The 26155-nt window shown below is 41.1% G+C and overlaps 1 protein-coding gene across 2 annotated transcripts in view; it reads left to right on the top strand.

Moving 5' to 3' along the window:
• The window catches only part of PTPRN2 (protein tyrosine phosphatase receptor type N2), a 942968-nt gene that overhangs the window by 862693 nt on the left and 54120 nt on the right, over positions 1 to 26155 (top strand). For both annotated transcript variants that reach the window (XM_065582768.1, XM_008162983.3), the window contains 2 exons: positions 19819 to 19966; positions 25416 to 25489. In XM_065582768.1, coding sequence (XP_065438840.1) covers positions 19819 to 19966; positions 25416 to 25489 — 222 coding nt within the window. The remainder of the gene's footprint in view (positions 1 to 19818; positions 19967 to 25415; positions 25490 to 26155) is intronic.

Here is a 26155-nt window from a genome sequence, read left to right as displayed (position 1 = left end):
TTACAACCCTGGGTTTAATAGGCCAATGCTCAAACCACTGAGCTATCCTTCCTCCCACCAAATAGTTGTAAAATAGTTGTTTTTAAATTTAAACAATTTCTTGCAGTGTTTGGAGTCCTAAAATCCTCATCTGTTTTCATTGCCCATGATGAGCAATGTGCAAAAATGAAATAGTATAAATGGTGAAAAGTAAAGCTGAAATGTACAAAATCTAATTTGCAGTGATTTTAGTCACACAAGTAGTAAAATAAATGTATTTAAAAGAAGATTGTTAATATGTCAGTGTCAGCTAATTTTTCAGACTGTATTTTAAATGTGAAGTTTAGGATATTGATTGTTTACACAGATATACTTTACATAAAAGTCTCTATCATCCTGTGGTTCCCAAAGCACTACCCTACCGTGAGACTCACTTGTCTACTCCCAAGCACTTCATTCAGATGATTAAAGGAAGCAGAACTAGCCTTATGGGTCTAGTCCTACTACTGTTCCACAGCAGTTGCCATTGACTTCAGGCAGGAGTCCTGGACCCAGAATGATAGTAGCACTGAGCCCCATAAACTGTTTATGTACAGGTGCTTCATTCATCATTGAAATGCAGCCAACTGTTAGGTTGAACTTGGAAGCTGTTTAACACCCTACAGTAATAATATATAACACCAAGGAAGAGGCAATTTAGTTATAATGGTGTGGGTTGTATACATTTGCATTTTAAATTATTGCAAAAGCACCTAAGCAGATAGATATGTGGTCTTTTTAATCTGTAATAAACGAACAGTTTAGGGCAGGAGTTGAATATTACATTGAAAGGAAACTGCAGTGAAAATTTGGTAGGCAGATGTAATTACATGATATAGAATTTGTCTAAAATGGGGCTTAAACCAATCAACCAATCTTGCAGCTTGAAAGAAGGGATTTTACATCCCCAAGAGTGCACCTATCTCAGCATTTAGATGCAACATGCACCCAGCAGCTGCCCAAGTGTGAATGCACGATGTCCGATTCAGAGAAATATTTGTGCTATTATTTGCACGCTGATCTCTGCCTCCTTGCTCATTTACTGATGGATCTCCTCTTATTTGTGTTTTTTGGATACATCTGTATGGCAGCCATGGGGTGTAATTGCAGCATGGGCTAGAGTCACAAAAGAACATAGGCGCTTCCATCCCAAGATCAGGTCCCAGCGGGATACTTGCAGTCCCCGTGCAGATGCTGCCAAGCCCTGTAGGTGTCTAACCTCACTCAGCACCTAAACTTTGGTAGGCACCTATGTGTCAGTCTGTGGGCATGTGCACTGCAGCCTTGCTCTAGGCATTTGAACACCTGAGCCCCAGAGCAGTGCAGGAACTGGGGGAAGAAAGGTGTTTGAACACCTAACTCTCCTGCAGGGCCTGATCCAGTAGACTGGCTCAGGGCTCGTCTAGCAGATTTGGGTCCTATAGATGAACTTGCACAACAGCTGGGGTGGAGGAGGAGGAGCTCTATCATCACTTTTAGCCCCAGGATTAGGGTACTCACCTGGTATATGGGAGACCCTTGGCTCAAGTCCCCTCTCTTCCTGGGGTGGAGAAGGCAATTTGAACAGGGATCTGCTACTTCTCAGGTGCCTGCCCCCTAGCCACTGGGCTATGGGATATTCTGATGGGAGGAGCTCCCTCAGTTTCTCCTGTTGAAGCTTTTCCACTGTGGATAAATTATGAAAGAATCATTGGGCTAAAAGGTTGTTGTCATCCTCCTCCTCCATCCCATGGCCTCTTCGAAAAATGGCACAGGTGCCTAATGCCAAGAGAGTGTTTGCAACTAAGAATCTCAAGTAGAGGGAGGTGCCTCCCTGCAGCCCAGACTTTGGTGCCTATCTCCAGGAGGGGGCAGGTCTTAGGACCCATCTCTGTCCTTGGCATCACCCATTGGTTAGCGTAGGTGCATGCTGGCTTTTGTGAATCCCATTCTGAGGTGCCCGTCTCTCCCTAGGTATTGGGAGCCTAGGCGCTGAACTTAGGCTTTGTGAATCCCAGTGATTTTTCCATGTGCCTAAAAGGTAGGGGTGGAGAGTCTCAGTACTGCAACCCCTAAATGTCTTTGTGAATCTATCCCCACGTGTGGATATACGCAAGCTAACTGTAATCTAACTAGCATGGGTACTAGATCAGCGAATCTACAGCAACGCACACTGTGGTGTGGATTATACAAGCTTGCCTAGAACCCTGGGTAATTATCCCCAGGGCTAGCCCATGCTGAAGTTAGTTTTGCCAACCCACCAGAACTGGCCTGGAGTCTCCTGGAATCAGCATTGGTCTCCCGGTGACTACTGAAAGCAATCCAGGAGATTTTAATAGGATATTTTAAGAAAATGACATTTTGTCATATTGCGGGGGGTGGAAATCTCCCGGAATAGCTTCAGTCAGAGTTGGCAACCCTAGCTGAAGTGTACGTGCTGCTGCAACTTCAGTGCTCTGGTACTGATCTAGCTAGCTCGGGTATGTGCAGTCATACCCCATGATTTCAGTATAGATGTACAAGCTGTTTGTCTAGTGCAAAACAGTAGTGTATCCTTCCTCCCTGCAATCAAGCAATGTTCTTTATTACCAGGAAGAAAATTAGTAGCAGATGAAAGCATCAGTTCAGATAGACTGAGACCAAAATGTTAGTTACTTTGAAATATGAACTGTTTGATTCTCTAGTCCTGCAAAAGGAGATTCATCCACATGTATCCATGTGAGTACTATTGGAGTAAACAGAACTCTGTGCAGTGTATGGATCTGTGCAGGCCCTTGTCTTGAGAGGATTAAGGCCTGGATTGTCTCAGATGTAGATTAATAAAATACAACTTGGGAATAGAGCTGGCCGAAAAATTTTCATTGAAACCGTGTTTGCCACTTTAAGTGATGTTTCAACTAAACTGAAATTTTGCATGCAATCGTATCAATTTCAATGGCATTTTATTTAAAGAAAAATTGGAAAAAAGTTTTGAAATCCCATTTGGACATTTTCAGATTGGAAAGATTCAGTTTTTCATTTTGACACACCTTTTTGTTTTGAAACTTATTTTACATTCATTTAAAAAAATTACAATGGTCCAAATTAAAATAATGTTTTGAATGTATCTAAATAAATATTCTGATTGACCTGAATGATTTTTTTTCTAGAATTTTGTTTCATAAAAAAAAAGGTGTCTGTCCCAATTTGTGTGTGTATCTATCTTTATATCAAAATTTTTCATGGGTCAGATTTCAGAGGACAGAAAATCCATTTTTTGATCAGCTCTGCTTCAGAATACTTGCTCTTCAAATAGATTTTTTTTCACCGGATGAGGCCTTAATATTGAAGTTAATTGGGGCCTTCTCACTGACTTCACTAGACATTGGATCAGGCCCTTGGGTGGAGTGTTTTAACTTTTTTTTTTTTTCCTTTGTCTCTCTCCACCCAACCTACGTGATAACATGTGAAAACATAGGGGAGTTCTGTTAGTAGATTTGCTAGTCTATTCATATTTAGTTGTTTTGAGAGATGATTTAGCATTGGTCTCTTTATCTAGAAGTAAAGTATTTGTTACTTGGATTACAGAATGGTTAAAAGACATTTGTGGCAGTCTCCAAACTGAAAGACTCTTTTAAGCCAAAATGGTAATGTTTAGGCCACCATTAGCCAACACTGTCACAGTTAGAATGGTGCCCATTTGTTTGCATTTCGGTTTGTGCAGACAAATCCCCTTTTTCAAGGGGCAGTTCCACAAATATGCTGAGTCTGGGGGCTGCCAGACCCTCAGCTATTATCAATACTGTGAACGTTAGGTTATCTATGTTTTCTCCAGCTACTTAGCTGCAGAATTCTGAGTAGGCAGCAGTACTAATTTACCAAGTGCTCAGAACAGCTCTCCTATCCTTTTCTCCCAACTTAGAGTGTGAAAAGAGACATTTGCCAGGGGAAAGCAATAAAATATGAGCAAATGTTGTTTATGCTCCTAAGAGTCTCTTCTTCACTCTGCATACCATTTTCTTGGTTTATCACGTGTCTGTTTTCTTCATTTCTGTAATTCTCTTTCTTTAGAAAGCAGCATCTGCTTTCATCAGAATCCTGTCTCTTTTCCATTAAGCCATGTTTGCTGTTGTTGAATTCTCTTTCTCTCCCCATGTCACATTATTTTCCCTGTGTTCCCCTTAATTTGCTCTTTGCCCCGTATTTCCTGCATTCTCATCTCAAGTCTAGACCATGCACTATTGAAATCCACAAACTGCAACAAGAGTGTGAGCAGCTGGCCTGGAAGCTCTTGACTGTTGCTACCAAGAGAACCAGCACTACTGGGAAAGTAATGTGGATGTCCCAAGATCCATGGAATTTTTTCATCATGATCCTGAAATCCAGGGTTTAATGGGGAGAAGCCCTGGTGGCCAGAGTTTCCTGGTCATGGGTCTTGTGTGGGTTCCCATGAAAGGGCTGATTTTTGCCCTCCATCCCTCTGCCCCTTTTTTCTCCCTTACATATGTGCTTCTGTGTGCTACAGAGAGAGAGAGAGAGATGTGAATGTGTATGCATGTAACATATGTATTTATATAACACTGTCCCATCATCCATTTGTATAACTTGTTCTCTTGTCTTTCATAAGTGGTCTGTTTTTTAATGTTTTCTTGATGTGGCATGGTTGGTCTCAGAAAAGAATTGGCTGCCTTCTTTGACGTGTAGTAAGCATTGCTGCACACTGTGCTTTGTACTATGCATTATGTCTGTAGACATAATGTTCCCGCCCCCCACAAGATGGCCAACTGCTAGCAGGGCCATAGTTTGGCCCCACATCTACAAGTCAATGTATATGTTGCATCTGTTTGATGTCTTTTGTCATGGTTGGTTAGGGTTTCCCTGGTCTCTTTATCTTTGTAGAACTCAACAACACAATAGACGCACATTTTTGAGACTGAACATTTTTAGAACCAAATATTTATTCATCAGTAATTTTCTGTGTATAGTAAATGGATGTCTTAGTGCTTTGAAAAAGATAATTAAGGCTATAATTTGCAAATATAGTATCCAATAGGGAACCCAAACTTCGATGCATAATTGTGTTAATGGGCCTTGAGGTGTGGCTTTTATTTTTGTGTTCTTAATTAGTAAGTAGGCGTCTAATATCTTTAAAGCTCTCATTTAGGCACACAACACTCCCACGTGGAAATGTTAGTAAATCACACTTGCATCTTGCATTTATTGTTTGATGTGCAGATCATTAGTGGAAAACAGAAGCAAGCAAAATGGATCATCTTTAAAAATTCTTCTAAAAAAAGAATGGAAAGTGTATGTAGAAGTGCAATTGTGCACCAGAGCAGGCAAGCAATTCTGAGCTTTTGGGGGCACAACTCTGGCACATATATTTGAAATTATAACTCTGCCAGTGATGAGGTGGTGGTTTGGTTTATATATTTTTTTAATTAGTGACATCTGCTAATTTTGATATAACTGTATGGTTAGTGATTTTGCTTTTTTAGCAAAGCTACTGAAAGCTCATAGCAACACCACTCGTGAATAATTTAACAGCATCCATTCTTGGTGTCTCTTCCCATTGTGCAGAGTTGACTTTAAATAATTTTTTTTAAAGTTTTGTGCATATTCTAATTCTAATATGTCAAATATGGTGAAATCGCAACATGCATCTAAATTATCTGATTTCACAATTTTTTGAAAATAGCCCTCTTCATTTATTTTAAATCTCTATTACCAAGAGCCAGCGTAGGGAGGTGTAGAAAAAATAAAAAATGATTTAGAGCTAATTCATCCTTTGTCCCTCCAGTATCTAACCTGGAATTTCATGTATAAGTAGAATATAACAGTTGTGTTAAATTACATTATGTTACATTATTGACTTCACCAGCAACTCTAATCCTTTATCTTTTAAAAACCCCAAACACCGAATTCCTAATTAATTACTACAGTGGCATCAAATGTATTCATTAATGCTAGTTTTAGACCTGTTATGAACAGTCATGAAAGGAAGGTTAAAGCCCAAGACTGTGAGTCAAGAGATCAAAGTTCTTTTCCCAGCTGTGTGATAGGCTGTGACCTTGGGCAATTACTGGGGGAGGGATAGCTCAATGGTTTGAGCATTGGCCTGCTAAACCCAGGGTTGTGAGTTCAATCCGTGAGGGGGCCACTTAGGGATCTGGGGCAAAATCAGTACTTGGTCCTGCTAGTGAAGGCAGGGGGCTGGACTCGATGACCTTTCAAGGTCCCTTCCAGTTCTAGGAGATGGGATATCTCCATTATGAAATTTTTATGAAATTGACTTCAGTGCTTCTGCCCTTTAGTTTTCCATGTGTAAAATGGCAGTAATATTTGCCTCCCTTGCAGGAGTGCTGGGAGTGCTTTCAGATAGGTGGATGGAAGGAGCTACAGAAATGCAAAATTTGTAACAGAGTATTGTATTGCCTTTTTGGTAATCATCTTCTCCCTATTGTTGAAGGTTTGTTTAAAGCACAGTAATTGTAGGGATGAAACTTTATAGGCATAATTTGATAGCTGTATGTGTGTTGGGGGTGGTTTTAAGACCTAGCAAACACCACTACTAGCAGGTAATCTGAGAAGAGATTATAAACAGAATTTGTTTGCCTTATATTACATTTTAGGTAGTGGAAGTACTTCAGTATTCATTTTCTTATTTAGCTTTTAAAAAAAGCCTACTGACCCCATCATTTCAGCCTTTAACAATGGTCAGGATAACATGTAATTTTCAGGAGTTTCAACAGAGCTGAAAATCTGCCTCAGTCCACACAGGTTGTATCCTACTATTTCATTTGGATTTCACTGAGCACCTTTGGCAGCTGGGAGCTGTAAGAAAAGGGATTAGCAAGTGTTTGTCTGACACACACTGATCCCAGCACCTGCTGATTGGATTGAAATAATCCTTTTACACGTTACAAAACTCTATTATCAAAGCATTAAGAGTGGGGGAGGTAGTGATATCCACTGCATCAAGGGTATATTAATTTAGGTAAATAGAACACAGGTTGTCATTTAACGTCCTTGTGAATAAACATTATTCTAAAAGTTGTATTGTGTAGTTTAGTTTGGCAGATTCTGTAATGTGCTGTTCAGTACAAAGATGAGTTTTCCCTAGAGATCCTAGGGGTGATCTTTAAAATTATATTATATAACATGCTATAGCAATATTGTGCTCTCTGAGTACAGTTCCACTGCACACTGTCATTTACAAAAATCTTTGCTTTTATAAATATAAAATCTAAAGTACAAGGTGCCAATTTTTATTGTTTAGTGTTACCACAATAGAAATTAGCATTTATTTACTAATCATGTAATCTTGTTAAAACAGTCTATTACAATTCTTCCACCTAGGGTGAGTAGTTGCCCAAGAGAATTATTTCTTTGCTTTTGTTTTGTTTTTGTAATCCCCATCCATCATATTCAGGGTGTTCTGTGCCTGCACTGGTAAATTTTCTTGATAGTTTTGCCAGGCCGAATTAACAGGCATACGTACTACTTCAAAAACTGTCCTTTTTCTTCCAATTATGATCAGATATTGAGAAGTCTGAGCAAAATTAAACTAAAGCACAGTATTGTGCTCATATTTCTTAAATGTTGAAGAGAAAAATATCTCACTCAGCGTAGTTTGTGAAGATTCAGATGATGTACAAAACCCCCCTTTCTTCCTATTGTTAGGGCCCTACCAAATTCACGGCCGTGAAAAATGTGTCACAGACCGTGAAATCTGGTCTTTTGTGTACTTTTACCTTATACTATACAGATTTCACGGGGGAGACCAGCGTTTCTCAAAGTGGGGTCCTGACTCAAAAGAGGATTGTGGGGGGGGGTATCACAAGGTTATTTAAGAAGGGTTGCGGTATTGCTATCCTTACTTCTGTGCTGCCTTCAGAGCTGCGTGGCTGGAGAGTGATGGCTGCTAGCCAGGCACCCAGTTCTGAAGGCAGCACCCCACTGGCAGCAGTGCAGAAGTAAGGGTGGCAATACCGTACCATGCCACCCTTACTTCTGCACTGCTGCCTTCAGAGTTGGGTCAGGACCCCTATAGTTACAACACCATGAAATTTACTATTTTAAAAATCCTATGACCATGAAATTGACCAAAATGGACTCTGAATTTGGTAGGGCCCTATCTATTGTACGTAGATTTTCATTTGTGACCACAGTGGAAACACAGTTTAAACTATCAGATCTTAGAGCAGGGATGTTGTCGGTTGCCTTGCATGTGTGTGTTCTTTCAGTATGCTGTCTAGCTCTTTGCAGATAACTGATTCAGCAAACCTCGTAATACTACTCAGTGCTCTTAAGTGCTGAAGGATGGAATGTCGTTACTGCAGTAACACTGTTTAGGCTGCTCAGTGCTTCTGTCCTTGGAGAAGATAGCGCAGCCCGCTTATTCCGCAGTCTTCAATGTTACTCATAAAGAAAGACCACAGGCACGGTTCAGTGACTAAGGCATTCGGCCAGATTTATTGCTGGCAAGACTGTCCCAGTGACAGTCCTAGGTACGCGAACATATGAGTGCCCTGTGGCAAGGAACAGCTCAGTCAGTGGTGGGACTTTCCGCTGCCCCCTCGGCCGAACAAAGAATTCAAGCAAAGTACCCCGACATATATAGGCTGAGACAAACAACTCACATACACAATTTACACACCACCATACGTATTTCATGACTTCCTTTTTCATTGTTTTGTCAAACCATCTTATCTTGTACTAGATTAGGATGTATCTGTACTAGCTGAAATACATTTATGTAAATATCTGGTGCCTAGTACACTACATAAAAACGGCCATACTGGGTTAGACCAAAGGTCCATCTAGCCCAGTATCCTGTCTTCTGACAGTGGCCAATGCCAGGTGCCCCAGAGGGAATGAACAGAACAGTTAATGATTAAGTGATCCATGCCCTGTTGCTCATTACCAGCTTCTGGCAAACCATCCCAGTCCATCCTGGCTAATAGCCATTGAGGGACCTATCCTCCATTAACTTATCTAGTTCTTTTTTGAACCCTGTTATACTTTTGGCCTTCACAACCTCCTCTGGCAAAGAGTTCCACAGGTTGACTCTATGTTGTGTGAAGAAATACTTGCTTTTTGTTTGTTTGTTTGTTTGTTTTAAGCCTGCTGCCTATTAATTTAATTTGGTGACCCCTAGTTCTAGCAACAACTTTGCCAAGTGTATGTACTGGACAGTGAACTTGTAAGCATCTGCTTTAATACATGGTTTGACTTTGTTTTACAGCATCTGGTTCAGGCCTCCGGTCTTGCACCAGGCCCAGTGCTCCAGGCGCGCGAGCTCGCGCGCTCTCTCTCTCTCTCTCTCTCTCTAGTACAAGGGAAAGAGGGAGGGGTATAGATGGTTGTGTGAAATGGATAGGTAATGTAATGTATGGGTTAAATTCTGGCTCCATTGAAATTAAATAGGAGTTTTACAATTAACATCAATGGAGCTAGGATTTCCCCCCATTTGTTGCAAGGCACATGAGGTTTTGTGACTGTTAATTTACTGAATTTGTTTCTAAAGGTGAGCTCACCGGTGAGACACAGATGATGAGCTGCTGGGTCTCTATTGTTATTTTAATAGATTTTTTTTTTTGGTAGCCCCAGTGTCTATTCAGAGGGCACATAACGCCCAATAAATTCCCCCTGCTTTCCCACCTAAACTGAAAAATGGGAATCCGTATCACATAGCCTATAATGTCTGCAGCTTGGCTTTCTAGCAGAAGCGTGCAGACTCTAATATGCAAATGTGGCAAGCCCTACAGACGCCAAGTTACTGTAATTTTGTAGGATCTGAGCAGCATGAATATCTTTAATGCTGAATTAGTGATTATTATTTTGATGGGGAAGGGAGGACTTTCACAATATATCAGTATAGGAAGAAAAGTTAGATAAAATGACTTAAAATATTTTTTTTAAAGTCTTGTCTTCACTGAGAAATGTGGAACAGAAATGTGCATAGTTAGGCCCCAGTCCTGCAATCTGATGTGCATGAGCAGACCCATGTGCACATAGGGAGACCCATGACTTCAACAGAGCTCCATGGATAGTGCCTGCTTCTGCTCAAATCCCAGTAAAGTCATTTGGGCTCCATATGGACACACAGGTCTCTCAGCAACAATCAGAGCTTTAGTAAACAAGGAAGTGCGTTTAAAAATGAGACTTTCTTATAATTATTAAAATTATGGTCTGAATACTACGCATACTGAGGTTTGAAGGAAATTAGCTACAGGATTTATTGTACCATGGACAACAGTGGAGGCACCAAAATATTTAGAGAAAAGCAAACATTGTTTCTCTCAGGAGGAGAGAAGTGATCGCTATTGCCATTCCTTACATCCAGACTCTATCACTAGAAAATAGTGGAACAAATATTAAAAGCAGAAATCACTAAGTAGAGGAGAGTTTCAAAGAGACAAAAGGGAGTTAAATGTTCGGTTCCCATTGATTTCTTGAGGTTCAGAATGGGGGGGGAGGGGGAGATTAGGTACCTAGTTGTTCTTTGTGTGTGTTTGAAAATCTCCCACCATCCCTCCGAGAGAGAAACTGCACCATAAGTCAGAATCTGCCTAGGTTTAATAAAGAATAAATCTTGCCTGAACAAACTTGATTGCTTTTTTTAAAATAGAATAAATCAGTAGGTGGAATGAAAATGGTAGATGTAATAGATTTAGATTTTAATAAAGCATTGAAACTGTCTCATGAAATGTTAATTGAAAGCTTAATTTGAATTATTTTAGTGGACTGTCATGGATTGAAACACTAACGGGTGGTACACATGGAGTAATGATAAACAGCAATATATAGAGGTGGTATCTAGCAAAGTACCACCAGGATTGGTGTTCGGTGCCGTTTTATTTAACATCTTAATTTATGATCTGGAAGTGGGAGGGAATGGCTTTTTAGTGACATTTGCAAGTGGGACTAAATTAGGAGGTGTTGCGAACACTGACGAGGATGGGGCAATAGTACCAAAGCATGTAGCTGGACTGAAAACCTAGACACCAGATAAAATGAAATTCATCTTAAATACATGGTGAGTTGGGACCAGTGGGGGCCTATGATCTGCATGGCTCCACTGGCTCACAAACCAGCATAAGGATGAAACAGGAATACATGTAAGGGAAAATGATTGTAAAGGACGTATACTCGGTGAGAGAGAGAAGGCTGCAAGAAATATAAGGGCTACACTGGACAGCAAATTAGATGTAAGTTTGTAAAGTAAGCAAGACCAGTCCAGTGGAGGGCTGCATATGCAAAAGCAAGAAATGAATAGTCCCTTCTAATAGGGTCCTTACCTCACCAGGAATGTTGTGTTCAATTCAGGGTACCACATTTCCCAAATACTAGTTACGAACTAGAAAGAGGACAGAAGTGGACAAAAAAAATGATCACAGAACTGGAGAGATCAATATATAATGTAAAGGTTAAATAGTATGCCCCACCTGGCTGTGTGGTAGCTAACTATGGGGCTAGATAAGTCATCATACATTCAAAGGATGTAAATTCCAAGAAAGAGAAGAATTCTTTAGGGTTCAGTCCGACAATTGCTCCTTGCATGGTACCAGCTTGCTGAATTGGACCTTTTATTAATAGAAAGAGATCCAACTAGTACATATGGAATGGAACTAGGAAAAAGACGATTTAAGTGGAAAGTCAGAGAATTTCCTGATAGTGAGCTGTTTTAAGCTATCAGATGTTGGATGTTTAAAACTAGGCTTGGCAAACTTAGCAACTGAAGTACAGGGAACAATCCTGCATTGAAGGGACAGGCACTGGATGATCGGCTAGGCCAGGGGTTCCCAAACGTTTTGCCACCACAACCCCATTTTAATCAAGTATTTCCTGCCGGGACCCCAGACAGCATGGAAGATGCCATTTTGCTCTATGAAATGGTGTCTTCCACACAGTGTGACCTCTTACATATAGTGCATGCGAGGTCACATTGTGCAGGGGATGTCATTTTGTAGAGCGAAATGGCATCCTCTATGAATCGTGACCTTGCACACACCATACATGTGAGGTCACGCTGTGTGGAGCAAAATGGCATTGTCCACACAAGTAGGGATCTCCGCGACTCTATCTGCTGGTGGCATGACCGTGACCATTTCGGGTTGCGACCCACAGTCTGGGAACTGCTAGGTTAGGTCTTTTACATCTCTGACTTCTGTAATTCTGGGAGCTGCAGGCAGGAGGAAAGAATTCTACCCTGACACCACTATGGAGTAAATAGTAAAGCAGAAAAATTATGAAAAAAGCATATGACATGTGAAAGTAAAACCGAGTTACTCCTTAAAGAGGAGAAATACATTGGTGTAAGAAGCAGCAAAGGGATATATGAAGAAAAATAGGCCAAGAGACTGGATGGAAAGAAGCTATGGGATGATTGTGGGATGGGATGTACTGTGCCAGCACAATGTACAAAACAAGGCTTGAAACCATACGGTAATAACAAAAGGGAAAATTCCTATTTAAAAAAAATGTATCTCAGGGTCAAATTGGAAAGAACAAGAGGAAACAGCAAATGAGCTGCTGCAAGAAGGGCCCTTCAGTGTTTATTGTGACATTTCAGATGCAATATAATGTACAGAGCCAATTCTCTTGTATCTAAATTCCCATTTAGGAGACAAATGACAGCATCCCAAAAACACCAAGCCCTTATGATTGGCATGGAGAGGGTCCCATCTGCATTTCTCCCTAAACTTTCTGTGTGGAAACAGGATCAGCCACTTTGACGCCAGCGTGTTCTCCCTCTTCTTCTGGGCACTGCAGAAAGTGCTGTGTGATTCTGATGTAGAGAGGAGGAGCCAGGAAGTGGGCAGACTTCAGGGGGCTGAGGTGGCAGTGCACATCTAAGTTACACCTGAAGTGGTTTTTCTGGAAATGTAATGCAGTGAGAGGGCATATGACATTTCTGCCTTAGCCCAGCCCATGTCAGGGGTCTGCTGCCTATAGTGGAGTTCTTGGGATGAGGGATGCCGTCCAAGGAGCAGCACCAGAGCAGCTGCTGAGCTCTGTATGGCTCTTGGCACCCTGCAGATCTTGGGGAGTCCATGAAGTCTGTGATGATGTGCTGCACTTTTTCTTGGAAGAGAGGCGTTAAACCCTGTGCCTGACAAGGATGCAGGGCTCTATGAGTTCCCTGCTTCCTATCAAGGGAGGTATTGCAACAGGGAGGGGGTTCGTACAATCTATGCCACTCTGAAGCGCTCGCATGTCAAATCCTTATTTTGATTTCCTTGCACTGTCTTTGTAAAAAGCAACTTGGACTTTGAGGGCAATGGATTTCACCTCATCAGGAGTAAGGTGTGGATTTATGTGGTCACTGGTCACAAGGATTAAGATAATATTCAATCCACCCTTCACAGCTGACATTTGAGATTAGATTAAACCTGCCAAGGTCCATCATATTAAAGTTGCTGATCTTTTACTGGAAGAGGCCTCCTTGTTCATGATGGAATGCATCAAAGGAGTGTTTTTCTAAGCAATGATCAGTACAGCAAGTGTTTTGCCAAAAATAATTGCCTTTTGTAACTGCTGAACAGCCATGAACAAAATAGGTGCTTTGAAAGCAGACGGTGGCCATACTACATGTAGACAGTGTATTTGGAGATACATCAGTACTATTAGTTTCAGGTTTGTCAATCTTAATTTATCCACAAAACACTTACCACAAATGCAAGGCCTTAAATAAAAACAGACAAGTGGTGTGGTATCAAATTAACTGCTATTCTATTATAAGAATCAGGTTAACCAAATACAAACCAGGCAGGAAGTCCTTACCAAGCCCCAACCATACCTTTAGGTGTTGGCTACTTGCCCATTTTCAGGAACTTGCAATCTGTCTTAGTATGGGCCACAAGACAACCACCAAGTGTGCTAATTCTCTGTCCTTCCCTAAGGACAGCTTTCTTATACCCTGGCAGAATCCTAATGTAGTACACTGAGACTTTGAAATGGCATGTCCTTGCTGATTACAAAATAGGCTATTAATTGATTTAAGAACACGTTGCACCCACCGTGGGCACTGGGTGCGTCACTTGACCACAAAGTTCCTGTGTGAGCTTGGTCAAGTTACTTAGTCTTCTGTGCCTCTGTTCTCCATCTGCAGAATGCTCAGTGGCAAGAACAGCTCATCTGGACATAGACGGGAAAGTGTAAGCTGTGCTACAAATGAATGCGCAGCATCACTGGGCCCCTCTCTGCTTGAGGAAAGTGAAAACCTCATGAAGCTTAACTGCCCAAGGAGACTTGAATCTGGGCTTCCACGCAACACTGTAGACAACAGCACGGCACTCAGGATTGCAGGCTCAGTGCTGAGGATGGATCTAGAAGTGGGCATCTTGGTGAGATCAGCCACTGCCTGTGTACATAGGGCTTTGAGTAACATTAAAATAATGGTGACAACCTCCCTCTCTCTTGTGTGCTACTCTGGAACTGCGAAACAGTGTGTGTGTGTTTGATATGCAGTTAATGAACTTCCATTGTGCCAGGCAAGCATTGCAGAATGTCTCACGAAAATATCCTAATTAGTGAGTGGATTTGAGTAGACAGAAATATCAGAAGCACACCAGTGAGTGTAGCATACTCCCAGGAATTCCCATGAGGATGTTTCAGAATATCCTGTCTAGGTTCCTGTCTAGCCAAATGCAGTGGGGAATGGGGTTTGCTTTAAGGGACCATAAATTAAAGTACGTGGCTTAATTATGACAGAGTTTCTTGATTTCTGAGTGGTTGAAGCTGTTCCTATTTTTTTTTTAATTTCCCCCCCGTTCTTTCTTTAAAATGCATTTTAATGCATTTGCTTGCACAATTGTTTTTAACTAGTAGGTCAGCCTGAACAGAGAGACCCCCTCACATCTGGCTATAGCCATTCAAACATCTCATAATTCTTGGTGCTCTACACTGAAAATGGTTTGTGTTGCTCTGATCAGTTTGAACTAAGTTAAGTGTTGATTTTGATTTGAGAGACAGCAGTCTTTGTTAGAGGCAAGGTTTTGAGTGCATTTTCTCCTAATTCATTTTTATTTTCACTTAAGGTTTACAGGCAAGTGTCAGAAAAAAATAAGATTTGTCTCGAATAGGAAGTTATTCCTTTAAAAATTAAAAAAAAAAATTCACACACATTTGAAAAACCAAGAACCTTAACTGTTCTATACTCTGCTATTTACAGAGAATGTAAACAATGAAAGGAAAATGATATCTTTGAGGTGACAAATAGAAGCAACTGGAAACGCCCTGGGTAGGATGGTGGTGGAAACTATGTATTACCTAAGGCCTCATTTTAGGAATCTGATCAAAGGGACCTTTAGTCTGTACAGAGTCCCACTGATGTTAGTGGGACTTTTACACAGGTGTAGGGCCTGCCCCTGTGAATCAGATTGCAGGACCGTGGTTTAAAATTTGAAGATACTATTGGTTGTCCTCAGAAATTATTGTCATTGTCGTCTGCTCTTTGACCATCTCATAATAAACAGCTCTCCAATTAGGGTGACCAGACAGCAAGTGTGAAAAATCGGGACGGGCGGGGGAGTGTAATAGGCACCTATATAAGACAAAGCCCCAAATATCGGGACTGTCCGTCTAAAATTGGGACATCTGGTCACCCTATCTCCAATACCAAAAATCTTGATTCTGTTGTATCCTGATTCCCGTATAGTACCACTCTTTCACTTTTATTTTTTTTCCATATGTGCCAACTTTCCTTTAAGAGGGATAATTTTTGCTTAGCAACATAAATGCCATTTTCCTCACCCTGTCTCAGGCACATTAGACACAACAGGTATAGGTATCTTGTGTTTCTAAGCCACTACTATTTCTCTGTCTCTCCAAAAATCTCTCTTAGTCTAATATGTTTCAATGACATTTAAGGTACACCTGAATCTTTTTCTTTTCTTTTCTACAAATATCCTGATATATTTGCTTTTCAGTATTGGTGGGTTGATTTCCACTCCCCAGCCCCACCCCCGGGGGGACACACGTGTTTTGCAAAAAACAAAGCTGTGTGTCAGACACCATTTCTTTACTGACCAACATAGTTTGATTTGCAAGAGAGAATAGTTTCCTGCTTTGCTTGTTCTATAGGAAACATGATGAGATGGTAATTTTAGCAAAGCTTGCATTTGGCAGAAGGCAGTTTTAAAGCCTATGATATCTTTCTGCAAAACCTGCGGAAAGGGCATGATAACCTCTCTCCCTTGGAATATGTTTTGAAGTGAGCATGTGACATAGTATGGATTGTCTTCATAAAATATTTTTGAGAAACGGAAACTCTATTTGAATGCTTTTTGGGAAATCGTTCCAGGCAATTATTTGTAGGCAAGTGTCACAGTGCAATTAACTATGTTAGTAGGTGCTTGGAAAAGCAAACAATAAAAAATGGTCTGCCTTGACTGCAAACAAAGGGCTTTAAGGAACTTGAAGTATGATTCAAAATGAGGCATTCTGGATTCTTTTATGACTCTGTCCCAAACTTCCTTCATGACTTTTAGCGTGTCATTTAACCTCTTCAAACCTGTTTCTCCCTCAGCTTCCCCAAGTATTTTAGTGCTTATTATGATTGAAGAGGAGATACAGAAGAATAAAGATGTAGACACGTGGATTTAAAGCAGCAGGTCATAATTTTGTTAACTTTACTATTAAAGGGAGGGACTGATCTCTCCCACCCTCAAAATTACAAGGTATTAATTGGATCTAGTGCAGACTTAAAGGAATAATTGTTGGCCACCTTTCACCAAACTCCTACTACCAAATTCATGAGTCAGCCTAATGCCAAACCCTTATCTCTCTTCCCATGAGGAGGAATGAGAGTGTAGACAGGAATAACTAAGTCTGCAAAACTTAAGACCTTCCCATACCTCACAAGCTAATGGAGAACAGGGTCCACCAATCAGGGTACAGTGATTGGGCTTACCCCGGAGCTGGCCTCTCAAAGCCTTCTGTGTGCACTGGATGCCAGCCACAATTTGCAACACTATTTATTCACATTTTATTGTCACAATCTCCTTTGGTATCAGAGGGGTAGCCGTGTTTGTCTGGATCTGTAAAAAGCGACAAAGAGTCCTGTGGCACCTTATAGACTACAGGCGTATTGGAGCATAAGCTTTCGTGGATGCATCCGACGAAGGGAGAAGTGGTGGATGTGGTATACCTAGACTTTACTAAGGCCTTTGATACGGTCTCGCATGATATTCTTATCGATAAACTAGGCAAATACAACTTAGATGGGGCTACTATAAGGTGGGTGCATAACTAGCTGGATAACCGTACTCAGAGAGTAGTTATTAATGGTTCCCAATCCTGCTGGAAAGGTATAACAAGTGGGGTTCTGCAGGGGTCTGTTTTGGGAGCGGCTCCGTTCAATATCTTCATCAACAACTTAGATATTGGCATAGAAAGTATGCTTATTAAGTTTGCAGATGATACCTAACTGGGAGGGATTGCAACTGCTTTGGAGGATAGGGTCATAATTCAAAATGATCTGGACAAATTGGAGAAATGGTCTGAGTTAAACAGGATGAAGTTTAACAAAGACAAATGCAAAGTGCTCCACTTAGGAAGGAACAATCAGTTTCACACATACAGAATGGGAAGAGACTGTCTAGGAAGGAGTATGGCAGAAAGGGATCTAGGGGTTATAGTGGACCACAAGCTAAATATGAGTCAACAGTGTGATGCTATTGCAAAAAAAGCAAACATGATTCTGGGATGCATTAACAGGTGTGTTGTGAGCAAGACACGAGAAGTCCTTTTTCCGCTCTACTCTGCGCTGGTTAGGCCTCAGCTGGAGTATTGTATCAAGTTCTGGGCACTGCATTTCAAGAAAGATGTGGAGAAATTGGAGAGAGTCCAGAGAAGAGCAACAAGAATGATTAAAGGTCTTGAGAACATGACCTATGAAGGAAGGCTGAAAGAATTGGGTTTGTTTAGTCTGGAAAAGAGAAGACTGAGAGGGGACATGATAGTAGTTTTCAGGTATCTAAAAGGATGTCATAAGGAGGAGGGAGAAAACTTGTTCACCTTAGCCTCTAAGGATAGAACAAGAAGCAATGGGCTTAAACTGCAGCAAGGGAGGTTTAGATTGGACATTAGGAAAAAGTTCCTAACTGTCAGGGTGGTTAAACACTGGAATAAACTGCCTAGGGAGGTTGTGGAATCTCCATCTCTGGAGATATTTAAGCGTAGGTTAGATAAATGTCTATCCGGGATGGTCTAGAAAGTATTTGGTCCTGCCATGAGGGCAGGGGACTGGACTCGATGACCTCTCGAGGTGCCTTCCAGTCCTTGAATCTATGAAGTGGGTATTCACCTATGAAAGCTTATGCTCCAATACGTCTGTTAGTCTATAAGGTGCCAAAGGACTCTTTGTCGCTTTTTAGAATGGTACTGTCCCTTATCCAGATCCCTTTTGGGGTCAGGAAGAAATCATCCCTCAGGGCATGAGTAGCAATATATCCAGTGGTGGCTGCGTTCCCTCCCGCACCCCCTTTCTCACAGCATCTTGGAGGCTTATGGATGCTGCAAGGAATGAAAGAACACTGGGCATCTCGCCAGTCTAGTGCAGAGAGAGAAAAAATTCCAATCTGTAAAAGATCATCTGGCCAGACCCTCGGCAAGCTTGAAAACCCAGTTCTGTCAGCTACCCCTCGTAGAGGGCATGGCCTGTGAGGAAGCTTTCAGCAGCAAGAAGTCTGCTGAGTGCCTGGGAGTGCATGAAGGGAGGAGAGAGGGCTTGCTGGAGCCAGTCTGCTTCCTCACCTCCTCTCAACTGGTCAGTGGGTGGGCATGGGAGGCAGAGTGAGTGGAAGACACCAGGCAAGAGTCCAGGTGTCAGAGGGGATGCCCTCTCTCCCACTCCCCCGGACTCAGCTCTCCCCAGACAATCCAATCAGCCACCTTTCCCCTCTATACCTCACCAAGGCAGGAAGAGGCATTTTATGATGTAGTATCACAAAAATGTTGTTTGGCCAACAATTTTATACTCTTCTTAACAGCTATGTCTGTAAATGCTGCAAGTTCGTTACACCTTGTGAGTGCTCCAACACTTTATAGGGTAAGGCATGGCCCCTGCCTGGAAGAGCACACATTCTTACATGGGATCGTCCTATGTTAAATAATTGTTTGAATAATGGACATAAGCTTCTCTTCCATTCCTTGATCTAGAGTGACCAGATGTCCTGATTTTTGGGTCTTTTTCTTATATAGGCTCCTATTACCCCCCACCATCTGTCCCGATTTTTCACATTTGCTGTCTGGTCACCCTACCTTGATCTGAGGTTAAAAGGGACCTATGCACTTTTCTAGGTATTGAAGAGGAAATAGCTTGTGGTTGATGTTCCATGGCTGGGGCTAGAGGGGTGTCTAAAAGCATTTCATCTAAGCAAAGCTAAAGCGCTGTTTTTAATGTTAGACATTCATATTTTGTGTGTCACAATTGAGTTTAAACAACATTATAAATCAGTGATTTAACTGTAAGACCTTTTTGTGTATCATCACCTCTATTCAAACATGTTTCAGAATTCCTGTCGTTTTTACTTGTATGTATACTCTCAGCACTTCTTCCCTGCCCCTACAGATAAGCCAAACTGAGGCATCTTATCTGCACTCTCCATTTCTCCCCTGTTCAGTCCCCTGGAACTTTGAGAGTTTGGAAAATTGGAGCAGGATCTGAACCACCCCTGGTTTCTGGCTTTGTAAGCACCACCTTACGTTTGGTCCAGTTTTACTTTCGACCCCAAATACAGTATATAAATTCTTTTAGCTCAGGCCTGTATTTGGATAGTACATTGCTAACCTGTATATAAAATGGTGCCTGATGGTATGTTCTTTTCATTTCAGTCCTACATGGAAGACCATCTGAAGAATAAAAATCGTCTGGAGAAAGAGTGGGAGGCCCTTTGTGCTTATCAAGCTGAACCCAATGCTATGACCATTGCCCAGAAGGAGGAGAATGTCCAGAAGAATCGGTCTCAAAGTGTCGTAACGTGTATGTACCCTTGAAATTGGAGTGAATATATATTAATTCCTTGATGTTCTCCTTACCACCTTTTGGTAAAGCATTATCAGAGCTATATGTGAAGGGCAAAGCATTATGCAAAACAGTGTTTGTTTCTATCTAAAAGAAAATCACAGCTTTCAACATTTGCTTGATATGCAGCCTGTTTGTCCTGTCAGACATTTGACTTGTCTCCTTATGTTTTACTTGAAAAATGTATAGCTATATCACACGACACTTCAGAAGAGTGACAGCAAGTGCTCTACCATGTAAATCAACACCCAGCGTGCTTTTCAAACATTGTCATGCAGTTTCTGTGCACGATCAGCAGTTATGGTTATTCAGTACAAATAAGCTTGGCTTGGCTTTAGATGAGCTGGTATCATGTTAATTCAAAGCAGTAATACCAGCAGTTTGTAACGAGAGCCAGAGTAATCTGTTCATCAGATACTCAGCTGTAGTGAGTGAGCCCCGATAGGCTTAATTGGAAAAGCTTAGGAGCTGGCCGCTGTTCTCTGTTAGGCTTAGGACGAAAAACAAGGCTGAAAGTGGCCAATATTTGTATTCCTAGAATCTGTTGGTTTTTTTATATAAAAGGCCGTCTTTGTGAGTAGAAATACCAGCAGCATATCTACTGTATGTATTTTCTACTAGATTACACCACTGGCTGTAACTAACATTATTTGCTAAATGTTGAGCCCCAAAAACAGAGAGAATTTTGACCACAATTTTTATTAAATAACCAGTGGAACAAAACCTAAACCAAGAACAGTCAGGACCCACACCTGCAATGGCAGCTTTATTTCAAAGAGTGCCTGCAATCCAGCTGTGTGGTTTGGCAGATACCATAAACCATTTAAATTTTTTAAGTGCTCTGAAAACATTAATTTTCCCTATGACAGCTGCAAGTGTACATTGTACAGTTGGGGAAATGGAGACAGGTAACACATTGAGTCAGAGCCAGGATTAGAGCTGAAGGGTTGCTAGCGCCACATTACTACTTAACTTAGCCCTTCAGTGCATGGCAGCTTGGGAAGCCCTTTAATTCTGCTTGGTTATGATCAAGGTTCCCTTCCCAACACTATCTTTCCTAAGAGAACATAAACCAGAAGAATTCTGAGTGGAGAATAGTCAATTTTGCACTATCAATTCGCTTTGGTGACTGTGGAGCTGACCCAAAGCCCATTGAAATAAAATGCAAGATTTCAGTGGGCTTTGGGATCAGGTCTATTGAAAAGTTTCTATCTCAGAAGTGCAGTAATAAGCACCAAGTTCTGGCAAAGTAACTTTATCCACCAGAGCTAAAGAATTGCAAGATTTTTTTGCATCCTTTTAAGTGCCAATAGGAAAAAAATATTTGCTGACATAGCATGGAGCAGTTTATCACTCTTGTTAACAGATCCTGCTCAAAATGAATCTTCTTAAAGTGTACTTGTGAGTATAGACTTGCAGTCATTCCATTGTAAGCTGCGATCTATCCCATCTCATAAACTAAGATGGATCATCCCTGGTTAGCAGTTGAGTGGAAGGCTGCCAAGGAAAGCATAGATGCTCCAAGAAAAGGTGACTCTTCCCTTTGAGTCCAAGCTGAACTAATCCTGTATGATAGTAGGGGACACTGTGCTGTGGAGAGGTGACAATTTGGCTGAGATTTAAAATGGAGGTATTTTAGTCCGATAAAGATCCCATAGTACTTTTGCAAAAACAAGAGTGCTAAAACCCCGTTTCCTGGGAAAATTTAAATGTTGGAAATTGCATTCTGCCTAGTAATGTACTTGATGCTCCCCTAGTAGTCTGAATTGGACAGAGTAAGCTTCACTTTCTTTCCTAAATTGTAACATTGTTGCTGTGCTGTGTTAAAAAGAGGTATTTCAGTGATGGGTGAAGAAATGTGAGCCAGAACTTCAACGGTTACATTTTGATCGGTTGATGGTTATATATTCGTATGGAAAACTATATACCCTTTTTAAAAATAAATGACCCATTTAGTAAGTAAATTTTGTGGTAAAATAATGGTTTCTATGAATTCTCTACCATGCATGTTGTCCTTGCGTACCTTGCACGAATGGTACTGTGAAATAAGTTAACTAGATTTCAATACAAATGCGAGAAAAGTTAACCTTTGGCTAATATCAAGTGAACTAAGTGCAAAGTAGGATCATGTGTAGCTTTACATAATCTTCAGGCTGTTTAGTTTTTATTTTTCAACAGTTCACAAGTTCCACAGTTCAGTACAGTGTTTTACGTGTATATATAAGTGTAGCCAAAAAAATCACAAATGAAGCATGGGGAAGGCTTGTCCAGTGGTTAGGACACCAGTATGGGACTTGGGAGATATTGGTTCAATTCCTGCTTTACCACAGATTTCCTGTGTGACCTTGGGCATGTCACTTAATCTCTCTCTGCCTGACTTCCCCATATGAAAAATAATGGGGAATTTCCCTAACTCACCACGATGTTGTGAGGATAAATACATTGAAGATTGTGCATTGCTGTGGTGGGCTATATCAGTACCTAAATTAGATAGACACCTAATTTTATATAGCACCAGCTAAAAGTGTGTGTGTGAGATGTTTTCTCCTTTGCAGACCCCCAGGCTATTGAGCTTTCCTTTCCTCAACTTTCCCATCTCACATGTCTCGTTGTCACATGTCGTTTCTGATCTGGCCAGAATAATAGCAAATGCAAAGAACTAGTCTGATGTTTAGCATAGCTTTAGTAGATCCAGTAAACATCTGAACTAGTGGGAGTAATGACTAGCATTAGTCCTGTCCAGAGTTGTATCTTCTCTCTCACTTTCATAGTTCCTTTCATAGCTGTCCACCCTGTTCCCTTTTTCATCTTTCTAACTTTCTTGTGGGTCCTCTCCAGGTTTCTTTCTCTTCTTTCTTTCTCCTCCTTCCTGCCTTTTTCTGCTGCTGCTTCTACTCTGCTTTGAACTTAATCAATACACAGTTCCTAGCAAAATTATTAGTCCACAGAAGTTGCACCAGTCACTATTTACTGTTATTGTCTCCACAAAGAACAGATGTCCATAATTGCTGAATATGTTTTTGGAGAGTGACTACCGGTTTCTGGAGGCTTTGGTGTGTCAACAAAAACATATGAACATAATGGGCTCATTGCCAACACTCGATGCCACCTGAAAGCAAACATAGGCATAAACTCTTAAGAAAACATGTCCATAACTTACCCTGGGAGCTTTCTTGGGAGTAAATGGGACTTCTTCCATTTCATCACCAAACGCTTTTCAAACATATTACTCCTCTCACCCTTCAATAAACCTACCATGGCACCATAATAAGATGGCACCACTGATGTGGTGTATCATGACAAAGTATTAAATTAAAAAAATTAACTGATTCCCAGACTTATTGATCTGACACTTAGTTTGACTCTCCAATAGAAAGCTAACACCAGTTTACTAAACCTTAATGAGTCACTGTCTCTCTCGTTTATCTGTTACTTAAAAATGTGGTGCCACATTCTCTTTGTTGATTAGTTAGTTCAGGGTCCCTGCCTTCCAGTGGCTGAGACTTCTCCTAAGTGCCTATTTAGCTCCATGAAGCGTGAGGGTTTGTCTCCAGACCACATTTAGCACATTTAAGCCACGTGCTTCCTGTAGCCAGAAAATTGCAGAGCTATAATTCTTCTTCATACACCCTTTACAATAAGCAAGGTTGTGAAGTTTTCTCTGACCAATCACTGCCACCCTTATGATCTCAGATGTCACTAGGCCCTAAAGCTGCCCATGGTAAAAATATCTGTAATACATTAGCGTTCTTGTAAAGAAAAAAACGCGCATACACACTCTGAAGTAGTCAGAAATCCCTACTGTGCTGTGCTATATATAAGTTTGAGCAGAATGAGCTTTGTCATTCTTCATTCTGAGAATGGCACCTGAGTATGTCTACACTGCAATCTAAGGTATGACATACCTGTGCTAGTTTTACCTGCACGGGCTTGGCTAAAAATTGCAGTGTAGATATGGCAACACGGACTTCAGCACTGCGAGTAGGTCCTCCGGGTCCCCAGTGTGCCACACAATTTGCCCTAACACCTGTAATGCTGTCTACACTGGTGTTTTTAACCAGGCTAAGGCAGGTGTGTCTGCCTGAGCTGCAGTTACACCTCGGATTGCAATGTAGATATACCCCAAGTACGCATCTCTCCTCCTAAGATATCTACTACAGCTAACGTTTTGGATCATAAATCTTTTTTTAATTTTGTATAGTGGTTTCACAGGGAAGCCTGAGTTGAATAGCTTGACCACATTTTTTTCTCTGTCTTTTGGTGTTCCTCCTGTTTTATGTTGATGTGCCACTTACGGAGTAATTTTATGAGAGGAGCCAAGAGTAGCTCAGTCCTTCTACATTATTTTTGCATCTCTAATTGGATTTCGGCAGAAGTGCTCCCATTGCTGGGTTAATTTTGCTGATGAGATCAAATGGCTGTAAATAACATTTCATGAGATCATACAACTGAGAAATCCAATCTATCTGATGTAAAACACAAGGTGGTCATTCCATCTTGTTTACATACTCAATACCCACCTCACCCCTCAAAAATAAAAGTAGGCAGATATAATGTCTTCTCGACTTATTTCCTTGTGTGTTAATTGTGCTATTGGATGTCCCATTAAATGTTACACAGTGTAGAGAATTAATAAAATTGGGACACAATTCTATTAGTGCTAATGGGCCAAATCATGGCCTCGTTAGTGTGATGATGCAGGGAGATCAAAAGCCCATCCCTGCAACCTTGCATAGGCTACCTTCATCATCAGTAGTACCGGGAGAGTGGAAGAAAGCTTCTCAGAGCTGCACAGATGGGTGAGAGGGGGTGAGGAACAGGCAGGGCCTTGACTTCATCCAGGGCTGACAAGAGGGGAGGAAAGTTAGAATGGTTGTACCGGGTCCCTGAGTTCAGGGGGGCCACCAAAAAAACTTCTGTAACATGTGTGAATAAAGTGAACATGATGTACCAGGGCCCCAATATTTTTCGCCAGGCCTAGCTCCGTCCAACTACTGCACTGAGCAGGATAGCTCTGCCAGATCATGTATTGTACTGGACACCGTTTACTCTCTCCCAGCGGAAGTGGGAGAGGGACTCTGAATCACACGTTCCCTCCCACGCTGCTCCAGCAGCAGCCCAACAATGTGCTGTCCCTTAATCAGGGCAATTTGTTATATCACAATCCAGCCATAAATTGCATTTTGCTGTTCCTGTTAGAAATAATCAGAAATGCAAGGTCTGCGTGTATTAACTCCTAGGACTGTAGCAAAGCTAAGCCAACTTAGTAGTTAAACTAAAATAACTCTCCCCCAATATTTTACATTGTCTGCTTTTGAAATGTACATTAGTTTGCCTTTAATTATTTTTAACTTAGCAAGTGTGGAAAATTTGGGTGGAAATGCTATATTTTATTTTGCCTTTACAGATGATCATTCCAGGATATGCTTGAAAGCTGAAAATAGCCATGACAATTCAGACTACATCAATGCCAGCCCAATTGTAAGTACAGTATCCAATGTGAAGTAATCCAAATAATCCAGCTTTTATCCTTAGGCTGTCATCATAAAATGTTAACTTGATGCAAGGCACCACTGTAATAACAGTGTCTTGGGTCTATATCTACCTCCAGTTCTCCAACATTAATGACTCAAGCCATCACTTGGGAGTGCAAATACATAAATTCCATACACTTGCACATAATGCCTTTGAAGATTGTAGACAAAGAACAATAATGCCAATAGATAACGAGTCTTAAATCTACATATTATTTTCCTGTACCTGACAGTAGTGACTTGGCAACTGCACAACTCAGCACGGTACATTTAATTCAACAGACCTTTTCCATTATGTAAGGAGGTTTGCCTGCCTTTCTGTCACTCTCTAAGTTTTCACTCTTACATGGTAGTTTTTAGGATAGGGAAAGTATTAGAATGGTTTCTGTAGCCACAGAGAGCTGGGCTTTGCTTCTTGTAAAGCCAGTCAAATTTCAAAGGTGACCCTTCCTCTTTCCCTCCTTCATTTGTTGCCTTCCTGGTGCTGAGTGATTTACTTCTGCAGCTGTCCGTGTCTATCTCTGACCTTGCTGTTCTCAAAGCAGAGAATGTAATCTCTTACCACCACCTATATTATAATTCAAACGCCAATTTAGGTCAATGCAGTTCTTAG

Source organism: Chrysemys picta, chromosome 2 (genome assembly GCF_011386835.1).
Source record: "Chrysemys picta bellii isolate R12L10 chromosome 2, ASM1138683v2, whole genome shotgun sequence".
In the NCBI taxonomy this organism is placed as follows: domain Eukaryota; kingdom Metazoa; phylum Chordata; order Testudines; family Emydidae; genus Chrysemys; species Chrysemys picta.
The sequence above is the reverse complement of the archived record's forward strand: the minus strand, read 5'-3'. Positions and strand labels throughout refer to the sequence as shown.